Raw genomic sequence first — 17,373 nt, 5'->3', positions numbered from 1 at the left:
CTTGGCTCGATGCCCGAATCCATAGCCCGAAGCCTTCTGTCGATACGTCGACCGATCCACCGGCTCGACATCCAATCTTCTAACATGTTTTCTCCCGGCCCAACATGATTCTTCTTGCTTTAATTGTCTCATCCTGATCGAAGCATCCTGCATCACTCAAAACATAGATCAAATCATAAACATTTATCAATTGGTTTCATCATCAAAATCCAAGATTCAATATACTCGAATACATAGACAACTCGATCGAACCGAACTAACCCACGAATCTAAATCTATCTGGCATCAAAGAAATTGATTCAAGCACATCGTCCATATATTAAATAAAAAACATGTTCTTGGTAAAAATTAAATATAAGAATATTATTTGGATTACTAAGGGATTTTTGGGTAAATTGATTAATTCTTTTTGTTATTTGAGAATTATTCTATCCGTTTCTATTTATGCCACGTCAGCTGCCAGCGAGGAGACTGCTTTTAAGTAACAGAAACTAATAGAACGATAACTTAAGCGAGGAAAAGGAAAAAGGAAAGGGCTTTTTCGGAAATTTCCCAAAGAATTTGTATCGAACACATAGCGGGCGTATCTCCTTGGAAGCGCACCCGAGTCAGAGGGCTCTGACCTCGCCTTTCCTCGCTCTTCCCGTGATCGACATGTCGAACACGATGGAGGACTCCGGCGCCATTCTTCGCGAGATATCCTCTTTTAAGGACATGCTCGACCAGGTGACGAGTCTCTCTCTCTCTCTCCTGTCAAGTCAATTCAACAAACATCTATCGCCTTGCGTCTTTGTCGCTTTATCTCTCCATCCAGGACGATTTAGGTCTTCCATATCCTAGACAAACCTACCAAACCAGAACCTGAACAGGTTTCCCGATTATTGTTTGGTGGATTACGGGTTCAATTTCTGATGTTAAACAGTATGATGAATTGTTATTGGAGAAATCCTCGCATCTTACGTTATTAGGTAAGTGATATGCTTTGGTCATTCACCATATTTATGAGGCAGCTTTACGGATGCAAGCAACCTGATATAGCATTTTTCGTTTGTGTTCCTTTCGTTTACGTTTGATTGGAAAAGTTGTTCTACGACTCACAAATCTAGCAAGCTTGATTGGTAATGCCAAAGAAGAAGAATAGTTGGAAAGTGCATTTTTCTAGTTCGCTCATAATTCTTGAAATCGAAAATGCAAGAAATCAAGTGACTTGAGTGGTAGGTTGAATTACTAAAACTGACAAGGAGGTAAAGACATTCTTGGATTCAATAGACCGGCCATGTCTAATAGATCTTAACCAACCTAAATATGTAAACGGCCTCAATATTTCAGCAATCCTGGATGTCAAATTAACCCATTATGTTAGTGATGTTTTATGATATTGTTTCTAACTAGGCACGACATTTAGTTGGTTAGATCTCATTCTTTGCCGATTGTAACTCAACTAGTTATTCCTTGTTACCACCGGATGACTCGGTGTGATGTCATGTTAAATTTAAGAATACTAATAGCCATTTGATAATTGTGGCATCCAGATTTGCCAAATTCCTTGCATTTTTCGACTTTCCTTCTCTTGTGAACTTGCTTTTTTAATATTTCTTATAAACTATAATAGTTTGTCTCAGAATCTTTGTTTTCCTGGACAGGAAGCAAAACTGACAAGCTATTTTCGAGATAGTAATGGATTGTTCTGAATGGTGTTCGGTAGGTCAATGAAGAGATTGAGAAGAATATTCAGAGGACAAGAGAAATTGAGTCAGAAATTTTAAAGCTTTCTGAAATTGAAGATGGTCATATCATGAGGGAATGTGAGTTGTCAAAGATCATAACAATTAGGGGTTTTGAGCTTGAAGCTTCAATCCAAGTAGCTGGTAATGGTTTGTGCTTATGATGTTTTCTTCATATTCTTATTTATAGTTAGTCTGACTAATTTAGACTAATGTCTCTTTTAATTCATACTTTCCGGGTTCTCTTGCCTAGAGTTCTTGTTTGACAATGAATAGAGTATTGTGCTTGTGCCATTCAGGGGCTGAAACAAAAATGTATATCTCAGTAAGGTGCCCAGCACACTTGCTGCGACTCCTTGGATATAACTATCTTTCACATACAAATTCTGACATCCTTTTTATATTGCCACATACAGCCCAGTACACTCTTGGATCTCATGGTGGATCAAGTCTGGATAGTCTTCCACCATGCTCGTTTTATTTTAGTGGTTCCGGTCCCCTCATTGGCACAAGACTGAAGTCAATTGACTGTCAGCTGTTACCTATCGCATGGGGCACATCAAGGGGCCATTTTTAGTTACTCTGATACTTATTCTTTTTAACTAGTTAAGTTTGTTGTCTTTTAACTTGTCCTAAATTTTGCTTGTTGGTGATTTGCTATTGTCAAAACCTGAAATATGAATACTATAGTAAGCATAAGAAAAATTATAAAATATTCATTTGCTTACACCTGATATTCCTCTCTGAACAGCCATTTCAAGGGCCTCTGCAGAATCAATGGAAAGGGAATCAGGATCTCTAAAGATTAACCGTGATATCATTGAGAAAAGAATTTATGATAAAAGGTATTTCCTGGAATCTTCATTTGCAACTTATATATGTTCTTACGTATGGAGATTTTTAATCGATTATTCTTAGTTCATCTCTGTTGCCATTTTTTTGTTTTTTTATTATCTTGAAACTGCATGATCTTTTCTCTTCAATCGGAAAACAGATAGTGAACCATAATTACAGAATGAGCTTAAGGTTATAAAATGTCTTCAGTATTTATTACGTAGATGAACTAGAACATTAGTTTTACCTCATTGAAAAACTGACAATACATGTCTATATTCATGTTTCTACTCGAATTCTTGGATTTGCCATTTGGAGTGTCTAGGATTTTGGAAACCCAAGAAATGACACAGACACGGCAAGCTGAGGTCGTTCAACAAAATTCCCTTGTCATGATTCCTATGAAACCTGAAATATTTTCAACTAAGTGCTTGCAATGGTAAATTTTTTAGTGGTTCACTTCTCTCTTCACCGAAGCATCTTAAACATGAGAGTAGTCCTTAATCATTCAGCATATTGTTAGCATTTTTTTATCTAAGCATTTATGATACATATTCTTATTTTGTCCACTTTTGACATATTCCTTAAATAACTATGATGACTATGTCTGTACCTTTACTGTTGATTTCAAATTTCATAGATTTTTATGTCCCTAACGCCATATTTGTTCATTCTAGTATCGTATATTTGATTGATAAGCCATCTTAAGAATGTGTTCCTTGTGTTGCCTTTTCCAGATGATCGAATAATATTAGTTCCAAATGTATGTAAATTTTTATGTTCTTATTATCAGAATTGTACCTTTATTTTGATCCCTCAAGAATGTGATCAGTGAATAATCTTGTAAGGTCAAATTTTGATTTATATATTTTTTTTATTAGGGAAAAGTTCATTCTTCAATGTTGTGAATTTCAAGATGATATGACAATTGCGAAAAATAACGAATTAAGTCGCCTTTTATCAGAAAAAAAGGCACTTGAAAATGAGAAACAAACTGTGACTAAGAAAATGACTGCCCTAGAAAATTCTACTGAGGAACTTATTGAAGAGATTCTTCAAGAAATTCACAAGTCTAATTCAGGTAATTAGTTAATCATTTCTTGTCATAGAATATTTCTTTCTTAAATCCTACCTGTGATAGGTGTAAAAGTTCTACACTATTTGTTCTTATGTTTTTTCTCTTTATGGTAATATATGTTTCTTGTGACTCCCAGTTCTTGCCTTTTGCTACAGAAAATCGTTATCAAGACTGTCGCTAATCAAACTAAGACTCAAATACATATTGGTTAAAGCTAAAGACGGTTCACGTTGCACGAGCCACAAGATGAGAGTACTGGATCCTTATTCTGGTTCATTCGCAAGCTTACAGCTTATTTGGACTGTGAGTCATATGATGGGTGATGGTTTTTGCCCACCAGAGAGATAGGATTGTTCTCTTCGTTGGTCCACAACTTGAAAACACAACATTACATGACGTAGGTACCATGGGACTGTGGTGAAAGTTGGCTATACATTGCATTAAGTTTTGTGGTGGAGGACAGATAACTTTTATATCTGAAATAACTTAAAAAATTTGTGTTCAGTGTTGCTGAGAGGCTAATATGAAGATGACAGAGACTAATAATTTGGTCATGCCATAATGGAAATAAAGGTTAACAATAATTGATGGAATGTTAAAGCTGGAAAACAGTGTTTTAAGTTGTTTGATACTGCCACATGGTACTGCTAGCCATTTGGAAGTGCAAAGAAGTGGAAATGAAACATGATAGGGGCTGTTTAAGAGCTAATGTAATTGAACCGAAGATATTTGCTCACAAAGCTGAATTTTTAAAGAGCATCAATAATTCATAAGGACTTTATTTTATTTCCTTTATCAACAGTGTATTTGATGGAAATCCCTGAAGGTGTATTATTTGATAGTTTATGTTGTCGACTTTCTGTGTTTAGATGAATTTCTGGTACATTGGCCTTTAAAAGTTAAAATTATGATTTTGTAATTAATATCTTAGTATAAGGCAGACATGCAACTCACTTTGTCATATGCTAATACAAACATTAATTTCTGAATGATTGCAGCATTGGATGCTGAGATACATAATCAAAGATCAGAATACATGGGAGTGATCGATGACATCAATGATTTGAGGATTCTGTTAGGATCCATCAGTTCGTTTGAAGATTCTTAAATTTCAGCAACCATGTTTCCCCTCAAGTCACATGCTTTGAGCAAAATTTAATGCACAAGGAAGGCTGCAAGTTTCTTTTTGTTCTTCAAAGAATTGGTTCAGTTTGAAGATTTTTTTCTTCCGGTGCTTCTTTCTTCTACAAGCTAGTTTTTTCTTCAGTGGCATTGTATCGACGGGCAGCCATGGTCCATTATATTTTTCAGAAGATGGTACTCTTTGCTTACAGAAAACAATTGATCTACAGATATTGTCACTAAACCAATAACATGCTCTATGAAGGATAAATGCATCTCTGTATGTGGTTCCTATTCTAAAAATTGAACAATTAGCACCGATCAAGTATTTTTGTGCCGCCATGAGTTTGCTATGATTTAAAGATGTCATTGGCTTTTCTTCCAATTATCTCATATTTTCATGGACCAGCCATTGCTTCATGATGAACAAAATATCCCGTGGCTTTCAGCATGATAAATAGATTTTTCATAATTTTCTTCTCTTCTTTTACGTCGGATGTCTGCAACTTATCAGGCTATTCATTCTTGTTCATGACAACTTTTTGCGAAGATTCATTTATACTCTGTTAGAATGTTTCAATTTGAACTGTATTTTTTTTGTTTTCAGAATTTGAAAGCGGAAACTGAAGGGCAATGAACTGTAGGAAGAACTTGGATATTGTATATTGAGATTTAGACATATTGTTGTATTACATTTATTTCTTCCTGTGCTATAATTTTTTTATTATTGTACAGATAACAAAATGAGTATTATATATATATATATATATATATATATATATATATATATATATAAGAGACTGAAGCATCATAACGTGCGTTGCAGTAGTATTCTTTTTTGCTGGCACGTTTCTGCCACCTCCTTTGTTTCGTTCTCTTCCTCTATATGAGCAGCTCGACTCTTGCTGTGGTGGGAGACCGATAGCGGCTTGGGAGGAGGAGGAGGGGCGTGATGGTGGAGCACTTGCTGGGGCTGCTGAGGGTGCGGGTGGCGAGAGGCGTAAACCTCGCCGTGCGAGATGTCACCACCAGCGACCCTTACGTCGTCCTCCGAATGGGCAAACAGGTTCTCCTCCCCAATCTCTTCTCTCCTGTTCCTCTGAGTTCTGCTAGCTTTGGCGTTTCAAGTTCTTGACAACCTTTCGATGCTGCAGTATGATGGTTATTGAATGATACTGATCAAAACCTGGCATCATTCTTTGCCGCCGAGCCATCCAGAACATATGATGCATCTAGTGGTTTTCTCTTCGGTTGTTCTTCTCATTCTTCTTCATTTTGCTGCAGAAATTGAAGACCAGAGTAATAAAAAAGAATACTAATCCTGTTTGGAACGAAGACTTGACACTCTGCATCGAGGATCCTTCACTTCCAGTCAGGCTTGTGTGTTCCAAACTAAGAATTCGAGCGATACTATATTTCATCTTCCTAGTCATTAATGCTTCATCATCTTCCACCGGTGACTGCGTGCAGCAAGTGTTCGACAAGGACCGGTTCACCAAGGATGACGCCATGGGCCATGCGGAGTTCGACATCCGCCCATTTCTGGAGGCCGTGAAAATGAACCCGCAAGGCGTTCCCGAGGGCACCATAATACGGAAGGTGGTGCCCTGCAGACAGAACTGCTTGGCGGAAGAGAGCGTTGTGCGCTGGTGCCATGGGCAGGTGACTCAAGACCTCGCTCTCAGGCTCAAAGATGTGGAACGAGGTGAAGTCGAGCTGCAGCTGCAGTGGGTCGACATTCCAGGTGCCAAGGGCTTGTAGAACCCTTCCTCTGCTCTGTAGAGCACTTGCCATCCGATCGCCACCACACCTGCGTTCTGTTGTTCTGCCTTACTATGTATCTCCTTAATTTCTCCTACAGATCCTTCTCCATACTTTGCCTTGTTGATCTGCTACTGAGGTAAATGTACAGATTTCTGGGTGAAACAATGCTCAGCCTGAGCTATGAAGTCTCCTCCTCGTGTAGCAGTGCCGTCACATTTGTCCATATTCCATACTTGATTTTATCTTAAATCTATATAAATAGTGAGGGGAAATTAGAGATACATAAAGTGAATCTATTATCATTAAATTGGGTCAGGTCATAACAAATGATATTTGAGTGACTGAACAGATCTAAAAATGAATAGGACTAAAAGCACATCGTAATTAGACTGGGGGAGTTAATCTTAAGCTATGTTAGGTAATTGATGAGGGAGTTAACACCATAACTATCAATGTCGTCATAATGTTGTCATGTGTAGTTATATTTCTAGATAGGAAAGGGTTGTGTCAACGACACTTCGTTTATGTTTAATGTTTCCGGTCATTTGAATGCACCCACAAAGTCAGAATTCTCCTTTTTCTTTGGCATCTGCATGCAACGACAAGCGAGACTTCAGCATCAAACTATGCCGTCCATTCCGACTGTTTCTTCAATGTCCATGGCAGCAATGAATCCCATGTTGGAAGTCTCTTGTCCAGGTTTCAATTTGTCTTCCAACTCTGGTGTGATGAAACCATGATTCATGCAAGAAAGGATTGCCAACACGTCCAATGTAGTGGGAGGATTTATGATTCGACGCCAGAACAGGATGGACCTCTCTCTCTCTCTCTCTCTCTCTCTCTCTCAGAGTCAAGGTAATGGCGCTCACGAGAAGGGCGCGGCTTGCGGTCTCCAGTCCACGACTCGCCTTCGTGGCCGCCAGTGAGCGCGCCTCGCCTGCGGTCAAACCACCGCCTCTCTAGCATATTTCTCTCTCTCTCTCTCTTCTCTCTCTACACATACACAAATTCTTCCCCACGGTCTTTGAGTCTGAAGAGAGAGAGAGAGAGAGAAGGATGATGGGGGAGAGATGGAAGGGTAGAGTGGGTCCAGTCAAAGGTGTTGACAGCTTCTCCAACATGAAGCTCGCCGGGGTTATCGGAGACGGCATTCATGGCATCGTTTTTATTGTTCGCACTCTTTTGACTCGCCAAACCCAACACCCTCTGCTCGCTCTTCACCATCCCCCCCTCCCCCATCGTTCCTTCTTTACCTTCGTCGATCGCGACTCTTTCGTTCTTTCTTTCTGTCCGTATAATAATCCTCGACGGGGTCTTCATCTTCTTCTTTCTTCGTTCTTGTTCGGTCTCCGGTGGCCCCCACTGACGCACCATCTCCCGTCACGCACAAGCCGGCCTTTCTTTATTGCCCGCCCTGTCCCCTCGGTCAGCGACTTCCGTCTTCCATATATACCTTCCCTTCGTAGTCGCTGCATATGGATGGTCGAGGTGGTGCGGCAGCAGGGCTCACGTTGGCGACCGCCTCCTCCCTTTTACTCACCTCTCCTTCACACCAAAATCAGCCGATGAACTCCGACCATCACCGCTCCGGCGTCGGGTTCAAGGATGCTCATGTGGAGGAAGCATCGACGACGCCACCAAGAGAGAACCGGGCCGTCGTCATCAGCGAGATGGATTTCTTCTCGAACGAGAAGAAGAAGATGACGATGACGAGCGGTGCCGCGCCGGAACTCGACCTCAAGGTGCCGAGCCTTTGTATCAAGAGAGAAGACCTTTCCGTCAACGTTAGTCAGAACTCGATCCCCTCAAGTTTCTATTTTGCATGCATGTAAGAGAAGGTATTGATCGCAAGGTTTTGCATGTTGTGTAGACTGGGTTGCACTTGTCCAACACGCGCAGCGACCTGTCGACGGTGGACGACGGGATGTCACCACCTGAGGACGATAAAGAAGGCAAGAGCGAGGTAAGAACGATAAGGCTAATTGTGCATCCGAACCATGGCGTTCGAGTGAAGTGATTTGGGTTCCGCGCTTGATTGTTTCAGTTGACCGCCGTCCAAGCAGAGCTGGCGCGCATGAACCAAGAGAACAACAAGCTGAGGTTGATGCTGAACCAGTTGACCACCAACTACAACGCCCTTCAGATGCAGCTCGTCGCGCTGACGCAACAACGACGCACTTCCGGAAACCCACAGGAACCAGAGAACAGGAAGATGGAAGAGAAGAGCCATGATAAGCATGACGGAGCTGTGGTCCCGAGGCGGCAGTTCATGGATCTTGGACCGGGCGGGGATATCGATGAGCCATCCCACTCTTCTTCCACGAGCAGGGACCCGTGTTTGTCGCTGCGAAGCCACACAGAAGTTTCACTCGATCATGAGAAGCATGTCAGGGAAGATGATAGAGCAGAACATGGCTGGAACAGTAACAAAACACCCAGATTAGCTCCTTCCAAGTCCGCCGAGCGAGCCGAGGACGCCACCATGAGAAAAGCCCGTGTGTCCGTTCGAGCAAGGTCTGAAGCTCCCACGGTAAGGCTCTCTACGCTGTAGGTGTGATGCATCTGCACAAAAAATCTAGATTGGTGATGGATGTTCTCTCTCGTAAGGTAGATCACCGATGGATGCCAGTGGAGGAAGTATGGACAGAAGATGGCCAAAGGAAACCCCTGCCCTCGGGCTTACTACCGATGCACCATGGCCACCGGGTGTCCGGTCCGCAAGCAGGTGATTTCCCCTTTCTTCGTCGGTGCAATTGTATGTCATGACAATCGGACAACCAATTGTGCGGAGCTGAACATGGAGAATCCATGAACAGGTACAGAGGTGCGCCGACGACCGTTCGATCTTGATCACAACGTACGAGGGCACTCACAGCCATCCGCTCCCGCCGGCAGCCATACCGATGGCGTCGACCACTTCCGCCGCGGCGTCGATGCTCGTATCGGGGTCGATGCCGAGCGCCGACGGGCCGATGAGTTCCAACTTCCTTGCAAGAACCGTTCTCCCCTGCTCGTCGAGCATGGCGAGCATATCAGCCTCGGCGCCGTTCCCCACCGTGACGTTGGACCTCACCCAAAGTCCCAGCCCTCTGCAGTTCCAATTGCCATTCCCGAGCGCCGCTCCGCCGCTGCCGCAGGTCTTTGGGCAGCCGCTACAGAACCAGTCCAGATTCTCGGGCCTTCAGATGTCACCGGAGATGGATCCCGCCCAAATGGCGCACCCAAAGGCCCAGTCCGTCGCGCCACCTTCTCTGGCCGATACAGTGAGCGCGGTCATAACGGCGGACCCCAACTTCACCGCAGCGGTTGCGGCGGCCATATCTTCGATCATCGGCGGCGCCGGCAATCATCGAACAGGAAACGATGACAATAGCCACAGTAGTGCCAACACAACCAGCTGCAGCAAGCAACGACGAGAACCGGAACAGTACCAATAACAGTTGACCATCTCAAGCTTTGGCTTCTTTTGTTTTGTGGCGATAAACAGAACCAATCATACTTTCTTTCCTTTTTTTTTCTCTCGTTGCTTACTATTTTAGACGATCGAAGACCAAACTGCTTCCCCACTCTTGTCACCATTTCGTTCACGCATCAGCATTGGATCAATAAAGACCATACACGTCCACATCTCCTTTTTCTTTCCATCTAATCCTCAATGTTCTCTTGATGGGGTGGGTCAAAGGATGGCCGCCTCCGTGGAGCACACGAGGAGAGGAAGCGAAGACAGATGCGACGACCGACCACATCAAAGTGACGCGGCATTGAATGATGCCTCGGACCGGATCCGGTGCCGCATCGTCTACGGAATAGCGAATACCAACAGGTGTAGTCATGGATGGAAGACTCGCTGTGTGGTTGTTCCAATCAGCTTCCTTTTGCTCCTTCACGAGTCATTGGATTCGGCATGGACGAAGCATTATTCTAGTTTCTGCGAGTCTACGCACGTTCTTCTTGGACTGCTTTGCGGTGCAAACAAGGTCTTAGTCATGGTGGGACTTCTACCGAATGCATCCAACATCATATCAGACAAACGGAACCGGTATCTTAGGTTTCATCCAACATCATATCCAGAAACGAAGTGGCCCGTCTGATCTCTTACAGTTTTGACACTGCCGTAGCACTGACATGGTGCACTCTCCCTTCCCCACATTGGCTTCACTGCATTTCACTGTCATACATGGACTTGGTATCCCACCCCACTTCCTGCCACAGATATTCCTAGTCTTTCCAAGCCGTTCCAAGCTGTATATATACATATTAGAGAGAGTGAGAGAGAGAGAGAGAGAGGAGTCGCTTTGTGGCTATTGGATTTCGAGAGAAAGAGAAAGAATAGATACATTAGGCATTCATATAAATGAAGAAGATTACATAAAAAAGATAGATTTGTACAGTTTATATAGATGTATACGTATGTTCTTGCAGCATAGGGTGGGCAGATCAAGAGGCAGATAAACTCCCAGTTCATTGCATGTTGTTGAATGAGCACATAAAGGGGTCGTCATGGGGCAGTAGGTCATTGGTCTTTATCGCCGTAAAGACCATCAGCACAAGGGTGACCACCACGGAGAGCACCGAGAGGACCAGCATGAGCACGTTGGCCACCACCCCCTTCGCCTCCTGGGCGTACTCGGTGGCGGCCAGCGCGAGCACCGACAGCGGGAAGGAGTACGCCCACCACGCCACGCTAAACCTTCTCATAGATCTCCGGAACAGCGCTGGCCTACACACCTGAGCCACCACCACCACCACTATTAGGCACCTCGAATTAGAAACTCGAGCTAAGATGCTGGACGAGATCATACAAGATGTGCGTGTGAGATTAAATGATAAGATATTCCATCTCTAGCTAAGAACAACTCTGTTTCTATCTCTCGATTATATTCCATGGATGCTGTTCGTTTTTGGTGGTGCCATCAAAGAGTAGGGAAAGGTAGCAAGTGGAATTAGTACGACGACAACTAAATATTGGTCAGTGAGGTGGTGATATGTTTTAGAGCTATCGAGGCGTTGTGGAATCATCAACATGGTTGATGGCTTGCTACATAAGAAGCGAAGTAAATTTGACTACCTGTTTGTTAGTTGACTTTGTATAGTAAAGTTGAGAACGTATAATGAAAACCAAGCTAAGAAAATTACGTAAGAATTCAGTAGTGGGGGCGCTGCGAAGAGTATTAGAGCAAAGAAACTAGTGGAAGGAAGCTGAAGTATGCTGCTGATTGAGTTACCAGAGAAGCAAAGAGGAAGAGGGAGAGGAAGAAGAGCATCTTGCAAGGGGTGTCAAACGTGGAGGAGATGGAGTCCCAGGCCAAGCTGGCCATGCTCGGCGCAGCGAAGAAGAGGAAGAACACCGGCCGCAACATGGCTGGCAGCGAGTTGCTGCCCAGGAGCCGCTGGTATAGCGTCACGAAGAGCACGAGGTAGTGCGCGATGCCCAGGGAAAACATGCATAGGGCGCTCTCCCTCCACCCCATCTGGGCCGCCGCCCGCGCCCCCACCAGGTTCCCGATCACCGAGATCTGGCTGGTGGGGTTGGCCACCGTGGACAGGAACTTCTTCCCCTGGGTGAACCACTGCCCGTAGATCTTGACGTCGAGGGCAAGGATGGGGAGGGAGAAGAGCCACCAGAGGAGGAGGTAACCGTTGGTGTTGGGGCGGAGGAAGGGCGCGGACTGGAGGAGGAGCAGCCAGGAGATCCAGGGGGCGAAGAGGTAGTTCATGCCGACGTGGTGCGCGAACTCGGCGCGGACGCTGCGGAAGCGGAGGACGCAGCGGGCCATGTAGAGGAAACAGAGCGCGAGGAGGGTGAGGAAGGCGAGGGACCAGAAGAGGACGAAGGCGAAGGAGGGGAGGCGGCTGACCACGGCGCGAAGGGCGCGCGCGTCCGTGGACGGCTCGATGAGCGTCTTCCACAGCAGCGCCTGGCCGCAGAGGGAGAGGCTGATGCGGAAGTAGCCGGCATGGAAACGAGTGAGCATGGAGAACTTGGACAGGGCCCTACCGGTGGCGGCGGCGGCCACGGGTTTAAGGACTTGGAGTTCGATTTGGTGGAGCTCGACGGCGGCTTCCATGTATATATGTGAAAGTGAGAGTGGTGAGGATGAGATGTTCGTCTTTGCGTCCTTCATGGGGAAGTGGCGGTTGTAGTATTTATAGAGGAGGTGGTGAATCGCGGTCGACGGCACTGGCCATCGATGTTGGATCCCTCTTATCATCTTTCTTATAGGCCAAACCACTTATGAACGGCTGGCTATTCATCACATATCTCTACTAGAATATGAAGCAAGTGGGAACTGCAACTGCGGCTCACCCAACCAACCCACCATCTTCACCTTCGGCTTCCTCACCTTCCCAATATTGTGTGAGATGAATGTATGTTTCACATATTCCCCTCGAATCTCCTTCTTCTTCCTTACTGTCTTTTTCTTATACCAACGTGACAACTTGGATGGAGAAGATAACAAGAGGTAGCAGTAGCTTGAGCATGACTGAAAGAAAAACAAGCAGTGTTTGTATCATCTACTTGTTATTTACAGGTTTTGGAGTGCGTCACGGCTTTTATTGCGGCCATTTCTCGGAGGGCATCAACGAGCTAATGCGCAATAAGAAGAGTGAGATGGATCATATCCATTTGCAAACTTGCTCGCCAAAGAGCGATGGTAGTGCGTCAGTAGTGATCCTTTTCGTGTAACACTTCACCGGTTGAGAATCGTAAAAGAATTTTTCTTAATTTGGTGACCAAATCCCTCGGTGAGAGCTTCTGATCAGCTGGCAGAAGAAGCATCCAAGGCAAAGAATCAAACTGCAGTTGGCTTGTTGAGCTGGTCAGACTGCTTGCGAACTCTTCCCAGCTTCTCCGAGAGCAACGTATGTCTTGTAGTACTCCGACACAGTTTGGAGGATGAGGGGCGTATCTATCTATAAATCTATCTGTCTTTTTCCAGCCACGCAGATGCTACTTAATCTGTTCGCCGCGTGCGACGCCAGCGAGCGGGAGCTGTCAAGCTTTCTTGCTTGAGGATGATTATTGATGCACGATCCGATCGAGCTTACGTCGAGGATGACTGGTTTAAGGAATCAGGAACCCTAGGAATAATAACTTTACAGTGGTGTGCAGATGGTACCAATCGGTAGGCATATATGCCTGAGTTCACTCTCCTTAGCAGCATCTCACCTTAGCCTATGCCGATACAATCAAGATTAATTAGCCTGTAAAATCAGAAGCTCATCATAATTCTTTCCTTTATATAATGATGACAGTTAGATCATCTGGGCATACACTCACAACCAATAAATTTTTACGCCTGTATCGTATCTAATCTTTCGATCCTCCCAGACAGATTAATGTGGATTATTGGGGTGTCATTTGGAAAAAGCACAGCTAGCTTTACCTCATCTTTGGATCACCTTTTCTAAGTGGTGCGGGCATTAGCTTCTCCAGTGGTGAAACTTATTTGAACTGCGGGGAACTTTGGTAAGTTCCTATCATGCCTCTAAATGCCTTAGGTAGGTAATATTAGGTCTGCCATGGAACATCCATCCCATTAATCGAGGATGGGAGCTCTATCTGTATCCCTAGGCAGTCAGCTCGTGTCTTGTTCTTCTTCTCTTTATCTCTTTTAACTCGGATGTCAGTCAAAGTCTGCATGTTGATGATGATGAGTTATTGCCTCGCTCATTGAGCACCATGAAAGAAGGTCGCATGAATCGATGGATCAAATCTCTTTGCCTTGGTTTGATAGGATAAGATCATACAGATTGGCATAAAAGTTTATTACAATATAAAGAGTTAGGAAGGTGTGGATCCTTCGATTCTTGAGTGCCCAATCATTCTCCAAAAAGAATTGGAAACAAAGCAAAGATTCTCGAGTGCTGAACACAAGGAAGAAGACGTGGAAATGGTGGCTCACTGCATGAATCACAGGGCATGAAGTGATCAGAAGATTGGTGAGAGTGCTGTGGTTTTGGCCTTCTGTAGTTGTTAATGTGATCATGCAGACGTGCATGCTTCTTTTTCGTACGATTTCAGGCAGTGCAATCTCCTGCACCAACTAAAAGTTCCAAAAGATCACACATCTCTCGATCGCACTACGCCTCTCATCTTTTTCTACATTACAAGGTGGTGGCAATCGTGGATCGTTAGCAATTGCGCATATGGCAGACCTAATCATATTAACATTCAATCTTCTTCTCCTTGTCGCTTAAACTTTCTCCTAGTAATGGCTGACTTGATCCACAACACCGTATCCTAAATTTATTCTACTTTGAGGCCAATTGCAAGACCTCCAAATCAACATGGAATGAGCAATTCGGTTTCCTGTTTTATTGGAATTTTATGCATGAACTGTTGGAATCATCATAACCTGTGAATCATGAGATGTGGTTGAGACGAGTCAGAAGCAAGCAGGCTCTCTGATCAGGAAGAAATGCTGGGTCTTGCTGGGAGAACTGATCATCCTCCACTGGAGGAGAGGTCTGATGGCTTTGTCTGGGCTCACAAGATTGTCCACGAAGGCTAATTGGTCTTAAGACTTGTATGTGATGTGGTTGTTCATCAGACATAAAGATCAACTATCTGAATTACGAGCAATGAAGTCGATCATTCTTCGTTTCACCAAATCCATCTATGCCATGAGCACAATCAAGTTCATCGAACCTATTGGATCCACAACGATCCCTTTAATGCGTCAAGATAGATCTGTCTCTGCAATCTTCCTCCAATGTTGATATCTCAAAACGATGGACAACCCAATCAATAAATGTGGTGTTTATGACTTCTTGGGCCCCGCATGGGGCCGTTCCCTGATCTAATCCCAGGCCAGGTAAGATATGCGGGTAAACTTAGACACTCGGTACTACTAGTCTTTAAGTACTACTGCTAAGTTGGTGCGCAGATCCCTGACGACATCCGTTCACCGTTACCTTGCTGCGATGACGACCGAGTTCCACGTCATCAAACGTCAGCCCTCGACAGGCGGTCATAATATAATATAATGTTCTGCGGTGGTCTATTAGATTCGGAGCTCAACAGATTGGCACGAATCATGTGCCGAGCGCCGTGCATTGAAAGCAAGGCCAGACTGTGTAACTTGGATTGCTCAACGCCATCTTCTTCTGTAGTCTGCTGCGCTGTGACACTGACAGATTTGTAATACCCACCGCTGTTTCTCCCAGCCGACTATTCCTACTGTCAACGTGATCGCCGTTCTATGCGTGGTAACCAGTTTTTGTTTTCTAGTGACTAAGGAGCTGTAGCGGCGCATTAATCCGTAGCTCGGAATTGGACATCACAGATGGAAAGATTGGAGTTCGATGGCCAAAAGGAGCTCGAGTGCGTTCCTTGTTGTTCATCAAGGAAAAGTTGGCATTCTCGAATGTACAATTCTCTGTTTTACATGTGAGGATGAGTCCCTCTGCTATTGGAACGACACTTGTTTCAGATAAGTTATGGTCACTTGAACTGTTGTCACGGACATGCCCTGTTGCCATGGGGTTCGTGCTGAGCAGGAGCTGTTCGCTGCTATCCGTGATTGGATTTGTTGATCTCCCGTCTTCGGTGATGGATTCGGTCACCGGAAAGCCACCATTACTTCTCACCGTCACCCAGTTCTCATCCCACGTCCAGTTGGGAGCAGCGTCTCCGATTAGGCTCTGCATCCTCTCGAATGGGTCCTCCTCTGTTTGGTCCATCACCTGGCCGTCGTCGTCGTCGTCGGAGAGCGACTGCAAGAAAGCCTGATCGAGAGTGCTTTTAGGAGAAATCCAGTCGGATTTCGATGGAGGATTGGCGACACGAGACGCGGCAACGAACGGGTGTTGGAGCAGCTGCTCCGCCGTCCACCGCTCCAGAGGATCCCTCCTCAAGCACCTTCTCAAGAAGTCCCTTCCCTCCTCGGAGATCCATCGCGGGAACTCAGGCACGTCGGTGGAGAAGGCGATCTGGTGGAGAGCGCTAAGGGCGTCCGAGACGAGCGGCCATGGGGGTCGACCGGTGGCCATCTCGATGACGGTGCATCCCAGGGCCCAGATATCAGCTGGCGCGCTCTGCTCTTCCCCCCGCGCGACCTCCGGCGCCATGAACATCGGCGTGCCCCTCATCCATCCCCTCTCGTCCTCGTCCTCCTCCTCTGCGCTCCGCGCGCACCCAAAGTCCGCAACCTTGGCCCGCCCACCGGAGCAGATCAAGACGTTCTGGCTCTTCAGATCGCAATGGACGACGCCGTTGGAGTGCAAGTAAGCCAGCCCGCCGAGGATGTCGCATGCGTAGGATCGGATGGCGAGCTCGTCAAGCCGACCGCCCTGCTTCCTGATCTCGTCGGACAGCGAACCCCGGGGAGCGTACTCCATGAAAAGATTATAGCAGAGACCGGCTTCTGGCGTCTGGGCGGCGACGTCGAAACCAAAATAAGAGACGACGAACGGCGAATCCAGCGCAGAGAGGATCCTCTGCTCCCTCTGCAGGAGCCAAGAGCGAGAGAGCTCCGACGACTTGACCGCGAAGACCTCCCCCGAGGGCACCGAAGTGGCGAGCGAGACGGTAGCGGAGGTCCCCCGGCCAATGATCCGCCCACGGCGCCACCCGCTGATCCCCATCGTTAGAACTCCAGCACGAGCGAGAGAGAGGAAAGAGATGGACGACTTTGTGCGCGGGGAGGTAGCCGATATAACAAGCAAGGAAGAGAGCGTCCCCTTTGGCTTCTCCAAAAGTCAATGCTCCGCCGAGGCGGCCGTCCACGCTCGCGTTGAAAGAAGGCCGCGTCCGCGTTCACCGGTCCACGTGTCGAAAAACGAAGCCATTCCTGCCACATTACATTCACTATTATCAGCCATTGGTCTACGATGCCGTGACCGAGC

General features: G+C 45.7%; 4 protein-coding genes across 10 annotated transcripts; 2 read left to right on the top strand and 2 right to left on the bottom strand.

The window, feature by feature from the left end:
• Positions 1-602: 602 nt before the first annotated feature.
• Positions 603-6,707, top strand: LOC135582386 (GTPase activating protein 1-like). Of its 6 annotated transcripts, XM_065186625.1 has the most exons (8): positions 603-726; positions 1,644-1,868; positions 2,476-2,569; positions 3,440-3,639; positions 3,792-4,033; positions 4,635-5,824; positions 6,043-6,138; positions 6,229-6,707. In XM_065186625.1, the coding sequence occupies exons 6-8, from the start codon at positions 5,711-5,713 to the stop codon at positions 6,517-6,519; spliced, it is 501 nt and encodes a 166-aa protein (XP_065042697.1). In that variant the 5' UTR covers positions 603-726; positions 1,644-1,868; positions 2,476-2,569; positions 3,440-3,639; positions 3,792-4,033; positions 4,635-5,710; the 3' UTR covers positions 6,520-6,707. The 6 variants fall into 6 exon arrangements, 5 of the variants coding, with proteins under 5 accessions (XP_065042697.1, XP_065042698.1, XP_065042699.1 ...); XM_065186626.1 differs by lacking the exons at positions 3,440-3,639; positions 3,792-4,033; XR_010514083.1 differs by lacking the exons at positions 6,043-6,138; positions 6,229-6,707 and having other exon boundaries at positions 609-726; positions 1,706-1,868; positions 4,635-5,711.
• Positions 6,708-7,982: 1,275 nt separating this feature from the next.
• LOC135675950 (probable WRKY transcription factor 31) lies at positions 7,983-10,147 on the top strand. Of its 2 annotated transcripts, none has more exons than XM_065186621.1 (5): positions 7,983-8,306; positions 8,393-8,485; positions 8,567-9,052; positions 9,134-9,247; positions 9,339-10,147. In XM_065186621.1, the coding sequence occupies exons 1-5, from the start codon at positions 7,998-8,000 to the stop codon at positions 9,957-9,959; spliced, it is 1,623 nt and encodes a 540-aa protein (XP_065042693.1). In that variant the 5' UTR covers positions 7,983-7,997; the 3' UTR covers positions 9,960-10,147. The 2 variants fall into 2 exon arrangements, with proteins under 2 accessions (XP_065042693.1, XP_065042694.1); XM_065186622.1 differs by having other exon boundaries at positions 9,130-9,247.
• A 789-nt stretch (positions 10,148-10,936) lies between these two features.
• Positions 10,937-12,620, bottom strand: LOC103988280 (S-type anion channel SLAH1-like). Its single transcript, XM_009406829.3, has 2 exons — positions 11,748-12,620; positions 10,937-11,250 (listed from the first exon to the last, which is right to left on the bottom strand). Exons 1-2 carry the CDS (start codon positions 12,588-12,590, stop codon positions 10,984-10,986), a joined length of 1,110 nt encoding a protein of 369 aa, XP_009405104.2. The 5' UTR covers positions 12,591-12,620; the 3' UTR covers positions 10,937-10,983.
• Positions 12,621-15,222: 2,602 nt separating this feature from the next.
• Positions 15,223-17,166, bottom strand: LOC103987224 (mitogen-activated protein kinase kinase kinase 18-like). Its single transcript, XM_009405464.3, has one exon. It carries the CDS (start codon positions 17,110-17,112, stop codon positions 15,754-15,756), a length of 1,359 nt encoding a protein of 452 aa, XP_009403739.2. The 5' UTR covers positions 17,113-17,166; the 3' UTR covers positions 15,223-15,753.
• Positions 17,167-17,373: the final 207 nt, after the last annotated feature.

Source organism: Musa acuminata, chromosome BXJ1-6 (assembly GCF_036884655.1).
Source record: "Musa acuminata AAA Group cultivar baxijiao chromosome BXJ1-6, Cavendish_Baxijiao_AAA, whole genome shotgun sequence".
In the NCBI taxonomy this organism is placed as follows: Eukaryota; Viridiplantae; Streptophyta; class Magnoliopsida; order Zingiberales; family Musaceae; genus Musa; species Musa acuminata.
This window is presented reverse-complemented; position numbering and strand designations above follow the sequence as displayed.